Here is a 22574-nt window from a genome sequence, read left to right as displayed (position 1 = left end):
CACTTTACTCCTCTGCTCTACACCTTGGAATACAAAATTTGAATCTCTTATAAATACACGTGACTTCTTTTCCCTTTTCCTCATTCTTGTTATCTTTTCTTGGTGTGTTGCAGAAATGTTTTTTTTTTTAAGGAAACTGTACCTTTTCCGAACAAGATAGGATTATAAAGTGAATGTTCTGTAGTGTGACAACATTTTCCAAACTTCCTTTGGGAAGAAAGAAGCTTCAACAGCTCTTCCGTTCACTGCCAAATTACTCTGTTGCCCTCCAGTTTTTCAAAAATTCCCCAAGTGCATAATTTTTCTTCTGCCCCACTTTTTAAATACACCAGAGTGGAAAAGGAATCTAGATTATCGTAGCTCCAGCCCATTTTTCCATTTTTTTCCTAAACAGCTGCACACCTACACACACACACACACACACACACACACACACACACACACACACACACACACACCCTACAATGATGTCCAGATATGAATATTGCAGGCTGACACATTTGCCCCTGGCAAGCTCCACTGGGGCAGCTAGGCACGGGGAGAGACAAAGCAAGGAGGTAAAGAACCCGAGTTTGCAGCCCCGCTTTCTCACTCTCCCTGTCTTCTCCCTCCTGTTCTCATTCCACCTTCCCCCCTCCACTCCCTTACTACCTTCCCTGCATCCCTTCATCCCGCCTCTCCATTTCTTCAAGCCCTGGCCCTCTTCCCGCTCCACCTCCTCACGGATCCCTCTCTTCTCTTCCCTTCCCTCCCGACAGCAGCTGGCAGAAAAGACGCCGCAGCTGCGGCCGTTCCTGCTGCTGTAGCCGCTGCAGCCGGGTTCTGTCAACATCACCACGCCCACGCCGGGTCTGGTCGAAGTCGAGCACAGGCCTGGAGATGAGGGCGGGGAAGAAGGTGGTGTGGCTGGGAGAGGGGAGGGAGTAGTGGGAAAGATACAAAACCAGCTTCCAGGCGGTGGGCGCGGCTCCACTGCGCAACTGGCAGGAGGGGGTCTGTGGGTCAGAGGCTGGGCAGCAGCCCCAGAGGCTCGGTTGCTAGCTGGCAATTCAGTGGGGCCGTTTACTACCTAGCCTTCGTGGCCTGGGTGGCATCTGCTTGTGAAGGGCAGCCAGCCTAGCAACACCTTCTAAGCAACCACAGCCCAGGAAACCAGAGAAATCAGAAAGAGGAGCCCAACAGGAGAAAAGGGCTGCAAGGAGCCCCTCTTCTCAGGGTTCCCTGAGGTGCTGGTGGAGACCCCTCACATGGTAGCAAGTAAGTGCCTTTTTCTTGCTGTGTGCCCAGTCCTAGGATGATAATAGCCGCCATCTGCTGCCAGTCTTTCCCACCCATCCCATGCCAGCCCCACCCTACACAGACCCCTAGGTGCCCAGCAGGAGATTAAGATTCTGGACATAAATTAAGAGAGCTACTTCCAAGAGCAGCAGTGGCCTGTGGTTGTTCGCTCGGCACTGCATGTGTGGTCAGTTTTCTCATCCCACCAGGTAAGCTTCTGAAACCAAGATGATCTGTGAGTGTAAAATTTCTAGAAACCCTATATGGCAGTGGTTTTTAGGTTACATGACACAATGATAGAATCGAAGGAGTAAAAATGTATGCAGGATGGAGGATAACATCTAAGGAATCTCGTCTTTTATTCTGAGTAACTTAGTGATTTCAAGAATGGTGATTTTCATGTAAGAATTGACAGTATAAAATTAGAGGCATGCATATGAATGGGAAATGGTGTGCCCAGTTTAAACCACTGGGAATTTTGGTATCTTTTGGATCAACAGGTTTGTTTGTTTGTTTGTTTTTTATTGTTTAGCTCTGTAAAATGCATACCTTCGGGAGATTTTCTTTTAGAGGTGATGATGTATTCATGGTGACTCTGGCTATATGTTGCCTCCAATAGTTAGGCTCTCAGGACCTAAAGCAGGACCAATGATGACTACAGGTAGAATGACACACTGATGGAAACGATGTAGGCAAGTTTGGATACTGGTCAGAAAAATCTCTTGAAATGGGAAGGAGTTTGGGTGGTGCTTTCTGTGGATATTTTTTCTCCCTGGCTATCTTTCAGGAGAGTAGTTCATGGTAAAATAGATGGAAGCTGGGCCTTATAATAAACAGAACATTGGGCACCAGACCTCCCCTGATGAACCCTAATTAAAGTTATGTAAAGAAGATAAGGCCCATGAGGCGTAATTAGCCGGTAATTACCTAGCTAATCAATGATGAGCTGGAAGTCCAATGAGGAAAACTTTGGAATTTAGAATGATAAAGCTTGATTTCCATTTTTATGAAAATGCAGCAAATTATTTAACTTTTGATTAAGCTTTATTTTTCTCATTTTTAAATGAAACATCGAAAACTTACATATCTTGGTAAGGACTAAATGACAGAGATTACATGAAGGGTTTCTTGAAGGTAATATGTGTAACTATTGCTTATAAAAGGAATTGTTCTGTGTTTTTATCCATGTCATTATTCTAACTCTCATTTTAAGTTCAATATACGAATAAAAGGGGCTTTGACAGGTCTCACTAGACTGCACTAGAGGCAGAGGTATTCAAATGCAGGTCAGGATCTCTTGCCGCCTGTACTGTTTAAAGTATATTCTAACCTAGGAGCTTCCATCCTCACAGAATTGTGTGCTTTAGCTAACACTTCATATTTAAGTACCTTTGGATACTCTCAAAATATGTTTTGCACTCTCATTTTAGTTTTAAATTTTGCTTTAGGTATGTGGTGTTACTTCCTTGGGGTGAAATCATTGAATATGTTGGATATTGCTGAATTTATTTGGTCCATTAATTAATACATGAGAAATCAAAGTTTAGGTATAAATACTTGACTTTTGACTGCTAGGGTTCATTAAAACCCTGCACTCAGGGGAGAGGTACTGTGAGCCCTTTCTTTCCCATCAATGTGTTTAAAACAGTAGGAGAAAAACCTAAAATTGGACATAGGCTCAGGACAAGGGACCAACAGATCCCAGGTGACATGGACAGGCCCCAGGACCTGCCACTGCATACCGGTCTCCGTTGGAGAGTGGGCGGTAGGGCGCATACCTGGGAACTGGGCCTCCTGTCTCACAGCCTCCTGTGGGAGAAGCTCTGGTAGGAAAGTGGATACAAACTCCAGTAAATTTTGACCAGGGAGGATAAACACACTGGAAGCACACTGGAAAAGAAAACAAGAGTATTTTGCTCAATCCTTACTTAGGGAAGAAGTATGCTACTATACCCCTGCCCTAGATCTCATTATGACAGGATCTGTACCACAACTGGGGCACAGAGACTGACCCACAGTCCTATGCCTACCACCGTAGACTGCCCCTTGAAAGTTTATGGTGAAGGTATTAGCATAAAAGGAACATTCTTGATTTCTGAGAGCCTGGTCCCATTATTTCCACTCACCAACATAAAGATTGGTCAGCTGGGAGAGGACATCTGTAAACGCTGCCCACCCTGACTAGCTCACCCATCATCCTATGACACTGGCTTATACAGACAGATCTCATTTTTCCCTGAGTTGGTCTCCTTCTCTTCTGTTAGTGTGCGCTAACCAAGGCCAGGTAAGCAAGGCTCACCTCCACAACACTGAAAGAGGGAACCTGTAAGCCTGAAGAGACAGTTTTCAACTGATCACTTCTGGGGATGTTTTTCAACTGATCCCTATCCTCTGGCCCAGCTGGGATTGTGATTTCCATGTTCCATTTGTTCAATCCTTGCTATTTCTAAACCAGGCTATTCTGGTTATACACCATGTTGATGGGCGTACCCCCGTTTGGCAAACAGATATCCCTGTTGTAGGCACAGTATTTCTGTCGAATTGACTCGGCCTGCTGCTGGCTGAGGATAACCAGCTATGTGGTGGCAGCCAGGTGCCAAGCTGATTGTATCAGCATCAAACAAGAGCTTGATGAGAATTCTGAAGCTAAGGCCCTGCCCAGGGCAATACAGGTTTTAAAAGTCTAAAATTAGGATGGGGTATTTGGTTTTAACCTAGAAAATCAGAGGATGATGATTTGGGGGCTATAGTCCCTCGTTGAACATATGGTGTTGAGTGGAATATTCCTTCCCTTCTGCTCTAAATGCCAGAGTGAGGCTCTGAGTTCTCCCAGAGGCTGCATGGTCTAAGCACTTGAGTACAGGTTATAACATTGGCTCTCATCCATATCTAGCCTTGCCCTAATATATTCCAAGGCTTCTTTCTGGCTTCTCTGAAATTTGAGACGTGGTCGGTATCTCTGTTTGGTTTCGCATTTGAAAAGCTAGAGTAGTTTTGGGGGTGGCAGTAAATCAGACCAACCCTTCAAGAGTGATCAGGAGTAGAGGTAAATCGCCAGCGTTAGGAGGCCTTCAAGGTTCCAATGGATATACCTGCTCTGGATTTTATATTATTTTTTTAAATTTTATATTCCACAGATCCAGTGGCATCTAAAACCATAGGTCAAAAGGTCTCAGGATTGCCGCTCATTATGGAAGTTACATGCATAACAAAGTCTCCTTTGTAATACTCTAACAGGGGCAACAATACATTTTTCCCTCTTGAGCTCTTAAATGGCCTCTAGCCAGATTTTTCTTGTCAAGAGTCTTACTGACTAGGTTCACAGAACAGCTAGTTCTGGAAAGATTTCTGGCCTTTCCCCAATATTCTTGTTTTGGTGGGCTGGGCTGGGCAGGCGCAGCTTGGAAATAGTTGTCAGATCCGCAGAAACAAGGGACCCTGCTAGTGAACCATGAGGTTGCCATAGAGCAGCTCAAGTGGGCATACTTAACACCAAGACAGCTTTTCTTCATGTTCCTGGAACCCCTTCCCTGCCTCCATTGTCTTGCCAGTCACAATGGCTCACCCTGGTGAGACTGTCTCTCACAGAGACTTACTGTGTCCTACCTCCCCTCGAGGCACCAGAACATCCGCTGAGCTTTCCTTGGGCTCATACTTGTACGTGAATTTGAGACTAGACACGAAGACTTTGTCATGCGACATTTGTCCAGATCACTTCCCCTCAATATAAGTTGTACCATTCTGAACGCATACGATCTGCACTCCTCCTCCCTGGAAAGAAGACATTTGCAAAGACCTCAGCTCTTGATTATTTTAATGAACCCAACAGTAGAATCCAAGTTTACCAGATTTTGAGGCGAATTTCAGTTCTCAGAAGAGAGCTTTTTATTTGAGGAGAGATGACATCTGCCCCTTTGGTTTTTGCTGGTGCTTCTTTACAAGACTGTTTTCCTAGTTTTTGAATCCAGAAGTCCGCCTGGATTAAAATTCCTCAAAAATATAATAAAAGCAAAATGGCAATACATATTTACATTTTTAAGAAAATTATCTACAATTTTCCTCTGCAAGATGACATATTCTAGGAATGTGTTGGCTGAGATTGTGAGTGAGGCAGTGGAGTCCAGAATTAAGCGGATATGTTGAAGCCAAAATAGGCTGACCTGGGAGCAAAAACAGCTGCAGGCAGAATCCAGGTCCAGGGACAAAGGGAAAGAAAAGCAATTAAGGCAGGCCAGATAGACTGTATTCCCAGAAGAATTAAAGAGTAGGAGTCAGATCATCAAAGTTACACAGGAAGTAAGTAGCTCAAGTGGAAAAATAATCCCAAAGCAGAAAAATAAGTAGGTTGAAGTAAAGGGGAACAGACAGCTGCAAAATTCCAGGTGGATGGATGACATTCTGGTCAGTCTGTCCTTTAATCCCAAGCCTTCAGGATGTAAGCTTTCCATTTCTGGATTTCAGTAATACATACATGGTATATTACGTTCAAGTAGCATAGAAACATTAACCAGAAAGCGAGAGAATTCCCTGATACCTTTTCAGTTCCTCCCCATAGATACAGCAGTTTAGTTCCTTCCAGGGAGGAAACCTTATGCAGGTGCTAGCATGAATAACGCTATGTATGTAATCCTTATAGAATATTCTATTCAAAGGTCAACAATGGAAGCCATTCTCAACATTATGTTTTTCACTAAATAATTTACTTGGGGAATCTTTCCATATGAGCACAGATATATCACATTTTTCATGATTACTAAATAGAGTTTCATGATAGCAACCAATTAGAATTTATGGTATTAGCTCCTTGGATGGACACTTTGATTGTTTTCAGTCCTTGAAATTATAAGTATGTTGTGATTACCATCTTTGCAAATATGACTTCTCAAACTCAGCAAGAATATTAATAGGACAGTTTAATTTGGGGGCCAAAGAGTACATGTAAATTTGTTTTAGAAACTGTTGACAATCAGTATTTCAGAAAAAAAAATGCACTTATTTATACTCTCACCAGAACTGTGTGAGGGGGCCCTTTCCATCCATACTAGGCTGTCAAAGGTCGCATCCACTGAGGAGAGTCTCAGTTATGTCTCTGAAGTTTTACTGTTAAAATTCTTGATTGTTTTAATCTTATCCATACTTTTCAGAATCTCATGAGTTTCAGTCCTGTTTCTTTTTTTTTTCAGTCCTCTTTCTTGATAGCCTTCTGTTTTCTAAAAGACAATGATAATATTTTTGTATTCTCCATAAGAAAAAAACAATGCATCTAATATCATTTGTGTTCTAAACCCTGGAGGAAAAAAAAAAAGATGATAGAGATCTCTAACAGAAAAGGCTCTGCATCAGAGAATTTAGCTGTGAGTCATCATGGAATGTGGGAAAAATGAAATATAAGTAGTCCATAATGTATCTATAAAGTACAGTCAAATAGCCCCAATGCACAAAAATGTCGATCTCAATTGGTCTTCACTAAAGCAAGTGTGGTTTCTACCTTCTCAGCAGTATAGTTTCCATTTAATGATCACATTAAGTTTGTCTCCTTCACTTATACATGCAGTATCTTCTAGTCCCAAGTTAACTCTTTTATCATTACTAACATTACTATTTTTTTTAAAGATTTTATTGGGGAATTAGGAGAGGGGAACAGTGTTGGGGAATCGGGGAAGGGGAGCAGACAAGTTGCTGTTCTTTGGTTCTTCAGTCTAGTTGTGGAGGACGTTGCTTCACTGGCTCAAGTTGGCACCATCATTGCGCTCCTCCCCGGTGAGGCAGATCAGTCGCCGGCCTCTGGACGGCCACTCACGGTGGCTGCTGGCTGCTCACGTTGGCTGCCAGCCACACACGGTAGCTTATGGCAGCCCACAGCAGCAGGGGCTGCAGCCTACGCCCTCGCCGGCAACTCACGGCAGCCCAGCTCCAGGTTGAGCTGTTGTTCACCATCTTGGCTGTAGGGGGCAGTGTCACTGGCCCTCATATGTGGGATCCGAACCGGGGCCCTGCTGCACAAAGTTGGCATCCCAAGCCAGCTCTTAACCAACACGCCACTCGGCTGCCCCAACATTACTTTTGTTTTAATTATGATTATCTGAATCTCATTGGTGCAGTAAGCTTAATGCATTGTCCATGGCTGATAGAAAGTATAATTGTTTCAGAATAGTTGGAAACTAAATGAGAAGTCATTTTTTTCCTATTCCATGTCAGAATGAAGTTGGCATTTGGGATCTGGGATATTATTCTTACTGTATGGGTCGATTGTCCTGGGTTTTTTTGTTTTGTTTTGCTTCATTTTTTCCTAATTTACATTACCTTGCTCTATGGCCTACATCATTGTAAGGTACCCTAAATCTTTTGGTAAATAAATTAGGAGAATAAATAAATATATGTAATCTGTTAGAGAGTAGAACATTTCATGGTTCTCTTTGGCAAAGCTAATCTAGCATCTGTTTTTCATCCCTCGGATTAAATCCAGTTTCCCACAAAGCATAGAGGTTGATGATTTAGATGCTGTAGTTTCTTCCCTACTGTGGGAAACATGAAAGTGAGCAGGCTGTGACTGCCCTGGATTGTCACAATCTGTCTCCATAGCCTGATTGTGTTACTGGCTGGCCGTTCTCTGGGAATCAACTGAGGGACAGAGCAAGCAATAGGGAGTGGGAGAAGGAAACAGGAAAAACATTGACTTTTGGCAACCCCCTTCTTCACTATCCTTCATTATCTTGAAGAAGATGCAGCTGCAGTTGTTGATACAGAATGCTAGCCACACAGTCTCTTTCCCGGGAACTAAGCTACACAGAGGCCAAACATTGGCTTGCTGATTGTGAGGCTGTGTCATTTATCATCCAGCTCAGGATGCTTTTGAAAAGGAAAGATAATGCCATGAAAAATTAGTTCATACCAGCAAGCATTAAAACCAACTGTCCCCAGAACCCATGACTTCTAATCACGCTACAGAAATATGAGATTGGATGTGCTGGAAACAAGAGGAAAGAGTGGAAAGAAAAAGAGATTAGTTCTCTTGGAGCAAACTGGGGGCAACAGGATAAGGTAGATTTACCAGCTGCACTTCTTTGATTTCAAGCTTTAGAGCCGTTTTGCACCAGGACATCTATGGCAGAATGGCAACATCAGGTAAGGCCATTGCCAAACAGGCTCCCAGAGGATGAGGAAATTCTAGAGCTGATGGAGCGAAGGTGCCCAAAGAGGTGAAAAGAATGTGGATCTTCTGGATAAATGATGTTCCAAAGCAGGCATTTGCCTCAGCAATTCTGTATATGTTGTATCTCTCACACTTAGGATGTGAGACAACAAAAAAATACCCAAAGAAAATATAATGGTGTCTCTTTCTCTGCTTGCTTTATAAAGGTGGTTGGATGAAGCTTAGCTATCATCCAAAGGAATATTTCTGTCTGGCAGGCTGCATTACATTCATCTCCAGGGGTCCCTCCCCGTATTCTGAAATTGTCTGTCTAGATTTTCAATATCAGCACCAGGAGATTTCTAATAGGCAGTCGAAAGCGGGTATAATTCAAATCAGCTGCACTGAGAGGATTTTCTTCCCCTACAGCTCAGTAACAGGGTATTGATCAGAGGCCACTGTCCTTTCGCCTTCTTGGTCCTCTCAGAGGTCCCAGAATCATGAACTGCAGATTTGACACTGTCGCTTCTTGCCAGCCACCCAGAGTCTGATACATTGTTGAAGGTCTTGTATTCGTCTCAGGCTAACCCAGAGCCAGACTAGGTGCTAGGAGTTTGTGGTTGGCCTTATATGACAACTGGTTCAGAACTCTTTCATCCAGTCACAGATTCAGGGCATGGTTTCTGGATCTGTGAGCTTAGTTCCACTGCTCAGAAACTGGGCAACAATGAAAGTTTAAAGAAATCTCACAGACTCACTGCAGACTAAGAGGATGCTTAGGGAGGCCAGCTGGTTGTGAATGGTCCCCAAGAGTTCCAGGAAGAGTTCCAGTTCTGGATTTTACTAAACAGAAATTGAAATCCGGTCTTGCATCTCAGGGGAACCAGATGCATCAAGGACTTCAGGGTTGAAAGGAAGTTATAGAATCTGGTTGCATGATAAAACCCCCATATGCATTCCATTGGTAAGTGGCAAAGGGTGCTTTTACTTGTTCAGCCCTAACATGGCCGCTGGCCAGGAATTTTTGGTCAAGGATCTGACAGACTGGGCTCACCAGAAATACAACTCTAGGAAGATCCTGGCACCTCTACAACTTGCTCATTTTGTTGACCTAACAAGGGGGTAATTCAGAAATCTTAGAGGCCAATTTCGCAAAGCAGTAGAAGTTTGAAAAACATCTGGAGAAATTGGAGACATTGAGTGGTTTGGCATGTTGGGTTAAACCACTTTCTCAGACTCACTGGTAGGAAACCAAAAACTTTGTTGTCTTAGAAGATTCGAGTAGAAATATTTAAGGCAGAATCAGTTCTATTTTTGTCTTCCTAGCAGCCTCACATTCTATTGTCTTTATCAGTGTCATAGTGGCATTTGTGAGTGAGTCAGGAGAGTCTTACTAGGGTCTTATCCCTGGTGATCTGCGTCCTTTCCTGGTGTTTCAACTGCCACTAAGTTTTCCTTATGTTCGTTGTTCTTGGTAAATTGGCGGTCAGATGCAGATAGGGAGACTGTTACCTGACATCGATTATGGACTTCTGATCATATTGACTGTGTCATTCTGAAGCTAAGTGTCATTCTGAAGCTAATGTCTCCTTCAAGAAGAGAGACATTAATTATTATCAGATTATTAGAATATTGGACAAACACTCTTTAGAATCTAGGTCCGCCAGTGTTGGAGATGATTTTAATTTCAGTCTCATATTGACCTGCATGACATATCAAACTGCAAAGAACAATCTTTTAAGGAAAACTGGAGCTCACTTTTAAAAATATATCTGAAATTATTAATAAAATGTTAAAATATAGAATTAATGATTAGTACAGATGATCACATTCATATGTATGCAGAGAGAGAGAGACAGACAGACAGACAGACTTGTTTACAACTTCTTTCCCAAGAGAGCATATTTCAGTAATGTGCTACAAGAGGTCTGAGAGGGGTCAGGACAAGGGAACTAAAGAAGGATAGTGTTGAGCAACCAGAAAATGTGAAACCACCAAAAAAAGCACAGAACTTCGACCCAGAGTAGGTCATTCCTAGGTCAGGGACACATATTGAGGAATCTTAGACAAAGTTGGCTGAACTGTGGACAAAACATAATTGCAGAGAATGTAAAAAGAAGAGCTAAATCAAGCCATTTTAGTTAGGAAAGAGCAAAACAATCTCAGGGGCAAGAAAAAAAAGTTGGAATAAATAAACTAATAGCCACACTAGAGTAAAGAGATGCAAGTACAAGAAGAATCTAAGCATATAAATCAGTAGTGTGATAAAGGAAGTGAAATCTGAGCCAATTTTGGAGACTAGAACTTGTATATTCACAGGAGTGCATGGCTATTTTCTATCAGATGTTAGGTCTGTCCAGCGAGCTGCCTGTCATTCAATCCTCCCACCTAGAAATAGTTCTACTCTTAGAACCTCAAGTCATCAAGTAATAATTGCAACATGCTTTGGATTATACTTATAATAAAGAGGAATATCATCAGCTTTTTCTAAACATTACTGGAACCTGGCACTTTAAGGAGACATATGTTCTGCCATATTTATCTAGGAGTCATCAATGTCAACCTTTTAAGCTATATCTCAGGATAACCAAATAATGGGACTTGGAGTTAAGGAGAAGGAAGATGATTTATGAAGAGCCAAAACTTTTATAGTATGGTTGATTTTTTTTTTTCCATCAGAGATTTTGGGCTTCCATTTACAGCCCATTATTATGGTGTTTACACATCGCAAGTTAGAGAGGAATTGTTAGGAGAGGAAGCAGATAGAAGCAAACAATTTGAAAGCAGAAAGAACAAAATATATGAAATTCTGATGATAAAAGAGAGACATATAAATTAAGTGGAAGAAAACGTAAAAAGTAGAGCTCTTTTTAAATTTATTTAAGGACGTCACAGTGTTGCAGTTGATTATAATTGAATAGTATTACTACTTTGATTTATCAGTAAGAAATTAATTATATCCTGCATATTTTCTTTATAAATTCCAGGGAATATGGCAGTAATTTCAATTAAAAAGATGGTAAAACATAAAAATACAGCACTTTAAAGGATTAAAAATAGTAACGGCTAGTATTTATTGAGTGTGTAGTACCTGGAAGGCTCTGTTCTCAGTGCTTTATATTTATTAACTCTTTGCATACTTATGTTACCCTATGAGGTAAGTATTCTTAGTATTCCCATTTTACAGTTGAGTAAACTGAGGCATGAAGAGGTTAAGTGCCTTGCTCAAGGTCACAGTTAGAAAATTCTAAAGCCCAGATTTGAATGTAGATGACCTAGCTCCATAACCAAATATTTATTAGTTATGAAGCTAGATTTTTTTAAAGTACTTATTATAAAATATTTCAAACACATAGAAAAGTAGACAGAACTACACAAGGAACATCAAATATTGAACACCTAGTCTTCAATTGTCATTTTATAATATTTACTTTGTTACATAGCTATCTATGCATTCCTCAAACCATCCATCAATTATTTTTTGATGTCTTTCAAAATAAGATAACCACTTAAAGACCACACCCATAAACACCTAATAATTCATATAAGGAACTATAACACAGTTTTATTTATGGGTTTTTAAAAGGTAAAATAAAGTAAAGTGCACAAACCTTAAGGATATCATTCTACCAGTTTTTACAAATGTATACACTTGTGTGCTCCAAATCTCTAAACAGGATGTTGATCACTACCACCACTCCAGAAAGTACCATCATCCCTTCCAGTCAATTCCTGCTCCACTCCTAGAGATTATGTTTGTGTGTTCTATCACTTCATATAAAGTGGATCATGTAGTTTGTAATCTTTTAATAATATTTTTGGACTCCATCATTTTTATGTGTATCAGCAGTTCATTTGTTTCTTTCTCTCCCTTTCTTTCTTTCTTTCTTTCTTTCTTTCTTTCTTTCTTTCTTTCTTTCTTTCTTTCTTTTCTTTTCTTTTCTTTCTATCGTATAAGTATACAGTAGTTTTTATTTTTCTATCTATTCTCTTGATTGATTCCCTGACTGCTTCCAGTTTTTTGGTAATTATGCTTTATATATTTTTAATGCTTTCCCACATATTTATCATTTCTCTTTCACTTTATTTCTTCTTGAAGATCTAAATTTACATCTGAAACATCTAAAAATATCTTTATTTTGTCCTCATTCCTGAGGGTTACTTTTGCTGTATGTGAAATTCTAGCTTCACATTTGTTTTTCTTTAAAGATACTGTTACACTGTCTTCTGGTATCTATTTTATTGTGATGAGAAGCCAGTAATCACTGTGATCACCGTCTCCTAATATATAATATGTTAGTTTTAAGTGCTTTCAATATTTTAACTCTGATATTCCTTATTAATAATTGATCCATGTGACTTAAAACATTTATTAGCAGAGATATATAAAATCATTTGCTTTCTAAACTGTTTTTTATCATAAATGTTAAATGATAGGTAGATGCTTTTCAATGGGCTGTGCTTGAAATCATTTTTGAATTTTACACATTTTACACGTACACATGATATTTTGTACTCCATTGATTTCAGCTATTTATATATCCACATAACTATATAATCATATACTATATATGTATATATATACATACATATACACACTCATATATACACATATACTTATTCTATATGTATATAAAGTGTATACACACATATATACAGTTTAATTATATTTGTTAAGCTCCAGATCCATATTACCAATTAATCTCTGAATTTTTACTTTTGGATATTTCAGATGCACCTCAAACCCAATAAATACAGAACATTATCTCTCATTCCCCTAATCCCTAAACTGGTACTTCTCCCATATTCCATATTTTCTATATGGTATGACAGTCAGTGATACAATCCAGATCTTATAGACCTTACTGTCAGAACCAGTGATCTATATACATAGTTATAAATCAACTCTTAATACTAGTTTTTTTAATTTATAGAGATATTAAGAAGCATATCATTTCCTAGTTAACACCTGTTTCTGTTTTTAAAATAATTTTACACACACATACTTAAAAAAACAAACAAACATGATCACAGAAGCATAACAAATTAGCAATGGTCCCTTATAAAGATGTACTCTGTATTTTTTAACAGTTGTACCTGAGAAACATGTTGACTGCTTCTATTCTTAGCCTTCAAAATACTACTCTGAACAATCCTGTGCACATGAATGGTTTGAGGTGTATCCATTGGTAGGTTCCTGCTGCTCAAGTTGCTAGGGTAAGGTTTATATCGTATTTACCCATGTATAAGATGCACCCTTTTTCAAAAAATGTGGGGTCTAAAAACTGGGTGTGTCTTATACAGTGATTGTACATTTTTTACTTGCATTTCCCACAAGTGATGAGGAGTTGTATGAATTTTATGATGAATAATACTTGAGTTCAATAACTTTATGTAATACCTACATTTTTTTCAAATTTCGGGCCCCAAAATTAAGGTGTGTCTTATACATGGGGAAATACAGTATTTTTTTTAATTTAGAGAACTAGAGTCAAATTTTCCTAGAAAAGCTGTACCAATTTACACTACTAAAAAAGTTTATTGAAGTGCTTATTTTCTCACATCCTAGTCAACACTTTGCTTCTTTAAACTAGGACTTTTATTTTAAATTATTATAAATTCAATTACTTGTGGTTTCTTTTATAAGTTTTATTATTTGGTTTTTTAAATTTTTTTTATTTTTCATTTAAATCACTGAGCCATCCAAAATTTATTTGGATATAGGAAGTGTGTGGAAACATGGATAATGGGAACTGCCGAATTCTGGACATCCCCATATGTGCTCCACAAACAATACAGTACAAAAACACCCAAAAAAACAAACAAAGATGAAAACAATCAGTACTATACAAAACCCATACCATCAGCATAACTAGAATACCGAAACTTCAGGACATCCATAAAGGAAAAGTAAAACCCAATCCATTTGCGCTGTCTCTCTCTCGTGCTCCAAAGGCTTTATAGAAAATTGGGTCTAAATTTGATTTAAAACAACTGACAGTAAGCGAATCCTCACCTGGATGGTGAAAAGACTGAAAAAAAAATTTCCATGAACTTCTTTGTATCAATTATTGAATTACCTCTATTTTTCATTCTGATTTGAAATAGACTAAGTTTTTATGTAGATCCTATAGTATACCAATGCTTCAAATTATGCTTAATGACAGTAACAAAACAGCCTGGGGGGGATGAAATCATTGATAGATTGAATCTCAACTCTAAATAATCCTAAATCAGAAATAGACTAAGTTTTTTTATGTAGATCCTATAGTATACCAATGCTTCAAATTATGCTTAATGACAGTAGCAAAACAGCCTGGGGGGAATGAAATCATTGATAGATTAAAACTCAACTCTAAATAATCCTAAATCAGGGCATCTACAGAAGAAAATGGAGGAGGGAAGGGGAAAGAGGAGGGATGAATAAATCATAGCCAAGATCATATGGCAGAACCAGTCCAGTGAGCATCAATGATACTTCAGCTCAAATGACCAAAAATATAGCACTGAACCCTGTTACTGGCTATGTTACTACTACCATTCCCCAAATAACTTTAAGTCGCTGCCGAAGTTTTTGCCTCCCTTGCAATAGTGAATTCTCAACTTCCCTTCTTATTATGTGTCATCAAATCCAAATTTGAAATCTTGAGCTGATGCATTTGATTGGCTTGGCCAAGGTCATGTGGTCACTTCTTACATTCCATGAGACCCTGGACAAGTCATTATCTGCATTATCTGGTCCTTTCCACTTCAGTTGCTGGAGGTCTCCCATGTAATTCACACACTAACAAATTCCCTAAGTCTATGTAGAGGCTCATCATGCTTGCCAGCACCTCCTCCCCTCCAAATTATGCATAATTTTACATAAAGGTTATTTCCAGAAAATACCACCTGACATCAACTTGTCAGCTACTCAGTGATGCAAATTAGTCTCTAAATTATCCCATTAAGCCTGTTGGGTTTTTGGATATCTCTAAAGTAGCCCTACAGAGGTATCAATTGTTTACACTTGTCTAAAAAATTTACAATTTGTAACCACTTTTGTGGTGTAGTTTACAGGTACTCAAATTTAGACTTAGACACATCTGGGTTAGCATCTATCTTCACCACACAACAATCTCTATCTAGAGTGATGGAGGAGTCATGAAACTCATCAACCTTTGTTTCCTCATTTGTAAAATGGTGATCACAAGGATATGTAAGAACATGAGATAATAGAACTAAAAACATCTAGTCTAGTGCCTAGCAAATAGTAGTCATTCAGTAAGTGTGACCATAATTATAATTGCCTTAATTATGATAAATATTGGCTAATTCTCAAATGCTTGAAAATCGTGTTCAGGGGAATTATTTTTCTATAAGAATGTACCTCTTTTCTCCAGGCTGGTGTTGGTTCTACTTTTAACTGGTATCCAAGAGACATGGCTTGCACTTTCATCAATAACATAAAATATTAGTGCAACTGAAACTTGTTAGATTCGAAACATGAGTTGACTTTGATACAATTCTTGCCAAAAGCTTACTTTAGCTTTCGATTTTTTTAGAAGGGAAGTCTAATGGACAGATTTACTGTTACGCTTTCTATATTTTTCAGGCTTTAGCACTGTATCAAGATCACTCACCGGAAAGCATAGTGCCTAGACCATATTTTATAAATTCCCCACAGAAATGCTTTCACTGATTTATGACTTAAGAATTAATAATTCATCATCTGACCTTAGCCATCAAGAAGTCGGATGCAAGCCAATTCCACCTGATAAGTGCTTGCAGTTCTTTGTCATACCATAGAAGAAAATGCCCACTATCAATTCATTGACATAGTCAACAACCCAGAGTAATTTCATTCAACATCAAAGTATACAAAAGATTTCTGCAATAACTGACTGAGTTGGGAGAAAGAATTAGCACTGCTAGAGTCAGTACAGTTGTGCAGACATTCTGTATATGGTCTGTTTAACTTTTATGACCTTATGAAATACATGGGGGATTCTCAAGTTTACATTTGAGGAAACATGACACAGGCTTTGTTATGATTCTTTGAAAAAAATAATGTTCTACTTGAGTACTTTCTGCTTCAACTAATATATCCTCCATTCTTTGGTCTATCAATGGTGTGATTTGAGTCTAATCAATATTCTGATTCTATTTGAGGACCCTCCAATTTATGTACATGCCTTTTGCATATGGTCATGGATTATAGCAGAATAGAGAAGGGCTGCCTCCTGCATCTTCCTTCGATACAGATAAAGGTTATATAGCTTTCTTGGCAGATACACATCAGTATCGATTTATATTGTGGTCACTATTAAGTAAAACCCTTCAGCAGTTTCTCTACTGCAAAAGAAAAACGAAATACTGACATTTGTGACAACATGGATGGATCTTGAGATTATCATGCTTAGCAAAATAAGTCAGATGGAAAAAGTCAAGAACCATATGATTTCACTGATATGTGGGATATAAAACTGAAAGGAACAAGACAAACAAATAAACAAAAATTCATAGACACAGGCAACAGTTTAGTGGTTAGTAGAGCGTCATGGGCGAGAGGAGATGATAGAAGAGGGTAAAGGGGTCAAATATATGGTGATGGAAGGAGATCTCACTCTGGGTGGTGAGCACAAAATGTGACATATAGAAGGTGTATTATGGAATTATGCACTTGAAACCTATGTAATTTTACTAACCATTGTCATCCCAATAAATTTAATTTTAAAAAACCATATCTCTTCTCTACTGTACTTTTGCAGATAGGATGTTTTGGTCCAAATTTCAAAACCAAACATATATTATTTTTATATATTATTCTATTAGATTTCACCCATCATTCTAAGATATGAAAATCTTATCCAAATTAAATTTATGTTTACATCCTACCTATTATGTGCCAATCACTGTACTAGGCATTTTTGCCCATATTATTTTATTTTATCCTTATTTAACTCAAAGAGGAATCCCAATTTTATGACTGATAGGTTCAAAAATATTAAGTAATTAGGCTGAGACCTCTCAGAACATTAGTAACAAAATTTAGCATTTGAATGCAAGTCTATCTAATTCCAAAGTTCATGATTATATTTCTTTTGTTTGTTTATACTAGTCTATAATCATGAGTCATTAAGAAACTATTTAATATATATTCAAGGAACCCCATGTAAGGAATACAATTTTGAAAGCTCATTAAATATTTTATAGGAAGAAGATTTCATATGTAAGAGCAAACTTCAATTATCCGTAACATGTGTTCATAAATTGTATGTATTCAAAAACTTTTTTTTTTTTTTAGCTGAGCCATCCTGCTACCTGTTGGCAGCTCAGCGGCTGCTCAGCGGCTGCTCAGCGGCTGCTCAGCGGCTGCTCAGCGGCTGCTCAGCTCGGGCTGGACTCGAACCGCTGTTGCTCAGAGCTCAAACTCTTGAGCGAGCTCTTAACCAACTGAGCCACTCGGCCGGCCCTTGTATTCAAAAACTTTTGACTCCCCTCAATAAAGTTTGATATGTGAGAGGTTACTAAATATGTGTGTTGTGTGTACATATGATGAATATAAATAATTCTTAATAATCTCTTCATATATTAGTTTTGTGCATGATACTGAGCAAGATATTTAGAAAATTAGTAAGTTTTAAGGTGAGCAATTGTTAGTTTTCACACCATTAGTCTGGAAAGGGAGCTCTAAGTAGATACATGTTAACATTCCTGTTCCATGTTTCTCTCTTTAAAATTGCTTCACACCCCATCCTTGTAACATCATCCCTTGAGGGACTTAAGCATAAGCAGCCATTGCTATTGTGAAAAGTCCCTCTCTCTGGTAGCAAATGACTGAACCAAGGAGAAATAAATCTGTAGGTTGTGCCAGACCAGTCAAGAGTATCTTTTTATTTACAGCTTTTGAGATAGAGGATTTTGAGATAGGCATCTGGTGGGAACTTAAACTGAAAAATAAAGTTGAGGCTGGGATGGCATTTTTCACATTCATTTTTAGAAGTAAGCAACGAAGCCATTCTGTAGATAGAATACAGTAGAAATGAAAAGAAAAGCCTAGAAAACTGTGATCCCATTAAAGATATAAGGAGTCATCCCAGTACTTGATTTCCCATTTTTATTTGCCAGGACACGGAATTGGACTGTGCATTCCCTCCTTGGATGTCTATGAGACTGTCATTTGTATATTTAAAATATCTCCCACACACTATTGATTTAAGCTACCAGTAGGAGTCTGATTCTTACAATAATGGATACTTCATTAAGATTAACATCTTTTCTTACTTTCCATTAATAGACAAGTAATGAACTAAACTATTAAACAACTCAATTTTACTCAGCAGTGTAAAATTCTGGTGCTGTGTGTGTGTATGTGTGTGTGTGCACGCGCATGTGTATACATCTGTGTGTGATGTTTTGTTTTAGGAAAACATTGTAGAAGGAATTCAGCTAAGGCCAGCACTACAAGAGACAAAATATACTCATACAAAATGCCACAATACCAAGTACAAAATCTCTTATCCATAATTGCAATAATAAAATTACAAAGAGGGTTAAGGGGAAATGAATAAAGAATAATAACTTATCACTGAATAAAATCACTTGAAGAGTAGGTTTTGACAGGAATTGGGAGGGAGAAAATCAGCAAAAGGATGTATTTTTATATGAGAGGAAAGAGCAAGCTCATGAAAGGAACTGATGCATAAAATTATATTGAATGAAGACAAATTTGAATGGCCTGTAGAATGATTTGAAATAGGTAAAGACTAGAATAGAGGGAATCCTGTAAAGACTACTACCGCAACCCACATACAGAATTATAAATATGACTTACCTTGATGTAGATATATAAACAATGGATAGTATTTAAATAAATAAATAATGAAAAAATAATTGGAAGCACATTATTTTCTTCAGAGGAGTTGATGACAAAGACACATTTCGTGAGTTATTTTCAAAATAATTAGTTTGTATTTGTGCTTTTGTTTTTACCATGGCTAGAAGGTTAAAGAGTGGTGCTAGTTATGGGGAAAACAATAAATTTTGTTTTTACTTATTAAGTTACTGTCGTTGGTGGGATTGCCACATAGATGACTGAGGGAAGATAGTGTTTGGGGAAATGCACTTGGTAAGTATCTGTCTACAGTAATTAAAACTCTGTGTTTGCCTCTGCATTCAACAAACAGACGGATACAACAGAGGTGGGGAGGCAGAACTTTAAGGGATATCAAAGTTAAAATTTGGGGGGAAGAACTGAGTCAAGGGAAGTAATCAGAAGTATAAAAGAAAAATGGGATTTAGAGCCAATGCAGACTGTGTTAGGGAAGAAGAGTCTAGTCAGTTGTTAAATGCAGCCAAAAGTGAAAAAATTGAATTTGCCTCCCCCCGCCCCAAATCCCTAACAACATTAGAGCTCTTTCATTATAAGGGAGAAACGGAAAAGAAGATTTTAGTAAAAGAAAAAGGATTCAGTGCATAAGTAAATGAAACAGAATGAGTTAGTCAATGACCTTACAAATTAAGTCTAATATTAAGTGTAAGAAAGCCTAATTAACAACTCAAATTTCTAAAGAACTCAATAATTATTTTAAATGCATGTATTCAGTTTGCTGTTCTCTTTTATTCCTATCCTAAACTTTTATAATTTAAGCTTTTTCTTCATACAGTATACCCAAATTTTATGTAGAACTAAAGAAAATACTTTTCTTGCAGGTGCAAAATCAGAAATGGCTTCCCCAGAACCTAAGCGCCTTGTCCCCTTCACCAGAGAGTCTCTTGAATTTATGGAACAGCATATTGTTAAAAAACACAGTGAGGAAGATCAAGATTTAAAACCAAATGCTGATTTGGAAGTTGGAAAAGAGCTTCCATTTGTTTATGGAAATCTTCCACAAGGAATGGTGTCAGAACCCTTGGAAGACGTGGACCCATACTACCAGAATAAAAATGTAAGGATTAATTGAACTTATTGTGACTATATTTTTATTATTTTATTTTGCACACATGCAGAAAATGTAATTAAGATAAGATAAAAAGAGAACAAAGAATAAGCTAAAAAGTAATTTTAACTTATAGGAAACTGCATAAGAAATTTCACACATACTTGAGATTTTTATCAAAAATGATAAAAAATGCTTGCCTGGTTGGTTAACTTGTTTGCAAGGGTTACTTTACTTAGCAGTAGGCTATACTGTTATGCCTTAATATAATGATTTGTTTTATGGAAGTATGATGACTGGCTTTTTCAAGTTATCTATTTTAAAACAACTATAATGTAAAATTTCCATGATATGTACAACAACTTCAAATGTTCAACTTGATGAGCTTACTGAGTAGTTAGGGATATGAAGCCAAACTAAGTTTTATTTCTCATTTTTATTCATTCTCATACATTCACATCCTATTTTATCTCCACAATGATTTGAGGAACGTATTAAATATTTGAACAATCCAAGAACAAGTGCAGAATAATAAAAAATAAGAATATGTATACTGAAACTAATAAAAAAAATAAAAATATATGTTTAGGAAAGGCAGAGATCTGTATGGACTGACAGAGCTGGAAAAGTCTTCATTAAGGAAATACAATTTGAGTTACAGCTTGGAGAATAGTTCAAATATTAATGAAACAAAGGGAAGATCTATAACAGGAAAGAGCAGAGATTAATTCTGGAATAGGAAGAAGATGCAGTGATGATAGAACTGGAACCCTTGCATCTGTGTTGCAAGTTGTGGGAAATAAAAATGAGATAATGAAGATATCAATATGGTTTTAATGTGCTGGCCAAAAGACTGATGTGATGAACACAATATTTAAGTAAGGCTAACCTGGTGGTTTCTTAATTATTATTGTATGGAAGAGATAGGGTCAGAAAAATGAAATAGAAAAAATAATCCAGGCCTGGATTATAGGACTGTCCAGGGAAAGAGAGAGGTAACAAACCCAAGAAGAAACAGCAGGATTTGAAGACTAGCTAATAATGCCAAAATTTCTAACCTGGAAGAATGGTGGAGCTACTGACAAATATGAAATAACTGTTAAAAAGTTCAAGTTTGGAGGAGATGATGATTAGCCCTGTTCTGGACAAATGTAATTTTATATTCTTGTTGAGCATTCAATGATATTAACAAATGGGTGAAATGGAATTGAACAAGAAGAATTCTGGATATAAGGCAAAGTGATCATTATGTACAAACACAACCCTTTTGAATACTTTGCATGGTGGAAGAGTATTGGCACTTTACAGCATAAGTATATGTATGATAAAAAGACTTCAGTATCTTGGTTACCTATATGGGCATTATGAAATATTAGCCATAAAACACCTGTAAAACCTTGAGAACATTTCAGTGAAAATGTAAGTCCTTATCTCAATTATCTCTGCTTTCAGATTTTGCTATGTTTAAGTCATAACATGTGATATAACACAGTAACCTTAGAGAGTAATATAACAGAGTTCCCAGTTCTTTGTACTATATCCAGAGTGGTAGGCAAATCTAAGTTTGTTATTGAAGAAAAAAAAAGGGGTTGGAAAAATCAAGCCAAAAACTACAAAGATAGCTAAGTATGAAAAGTATATTAATCATGACACAAAGTTATTGAAATTTTGAATTATATATTCAGTGTATTCTGTTAAAGAAGACATATAAATTAGTAATTCTAAAATTAAATAAACATTACAGCACTTAAACATTAACTGAAAAATTACTATATTAGGAATTAAACCTTGTTTCACAATGACATTAAAACTAGTTGGCTGCATATGGATCTTGTGTGAAGTTTGAGGTTGTTCTGGAAAATATACGGAAATCACCTTTTAAATAATCAGATGTATTTCCTTTGAACTTTAAAATTTTTCTCTTTGCATTTAAAATGAAATGAGGGAAAGTAACTACAATACAAGCCAAATGTCCACATATTGTATTTTGGAAAAGTATTTTATTGAGGAAAATTATAGCACAGTTTAGTTTCCATCTAGAACATGTATTCATAAGATATTGACAAATATATATTTGTGTCCACTAATATATTTGTATAAATACACAAATATAACCAGCAATATGTGGTCCCCATTATACACCTCTGTATAATTATACATTACACAATATATAATGTAATAGTAACTATATAGGAGATTATACTTAATATATGACATTTTAGTATATAGTATGTTGTATTATA

General features: G+C 37.5%; 1 protein-coding gene across 2 annotated transcripts in view; it reads left to right on the top strand.

Annotated features, from left to right (window-relative positions):
- Nucleotides 1-901: 901 nt before the first annotated feature.
- The window catches only part of LOC109390303 (sodium channel protein type 7 subunit alpha-like), a 25324-nt gene continuing 3651 nt past the window's right edge, over nucleotides 902-22574 (top strand). The window contains exons 1-2 of one of the 2 annotated variants that reach the window (XM_019656606.1): nucleotides 902-1257; nucleotides 20105-20340. In XM_019656606.1, the coding sequence (XP_019512151.1) occupies nucleotides 1248-1257; nucleotides 20105-20340 (246 nt within the window). In that variant the 5' untranslated portion in view covers nucleotides 902-1247. Of the gene's footprint in view, nucleotides 1258-1295; nucleotides 1488-20104; nucleotides 20341-22574 lie in introns of those variants that run through there. The other variant, XM_019656607.1, reaches the window with a different exon arrangement.

Source organism: Hipposideros armiger, unplaced genomic scaffold, assembly GCF_001890085.2.
Source record: "Hipposideros armiger isolate ML-2016 unplaced genomic scaffold, ASM189008v1 scaffold_263, whole genome shotgun sequence".
Classification (NCBI taxonomy): domain Eukaryota; kingdom Metazoa; phylum Chordata; class Mammalia; order Chiroptera; family Hipposideridae; genus Hipposideros; species Hipposideros armiger.
The sequence above is the reverse complement of the archived record's forward strand: the minus strand, read 5'-3'. Positions and strand labels throughout refer to the sequence as shown.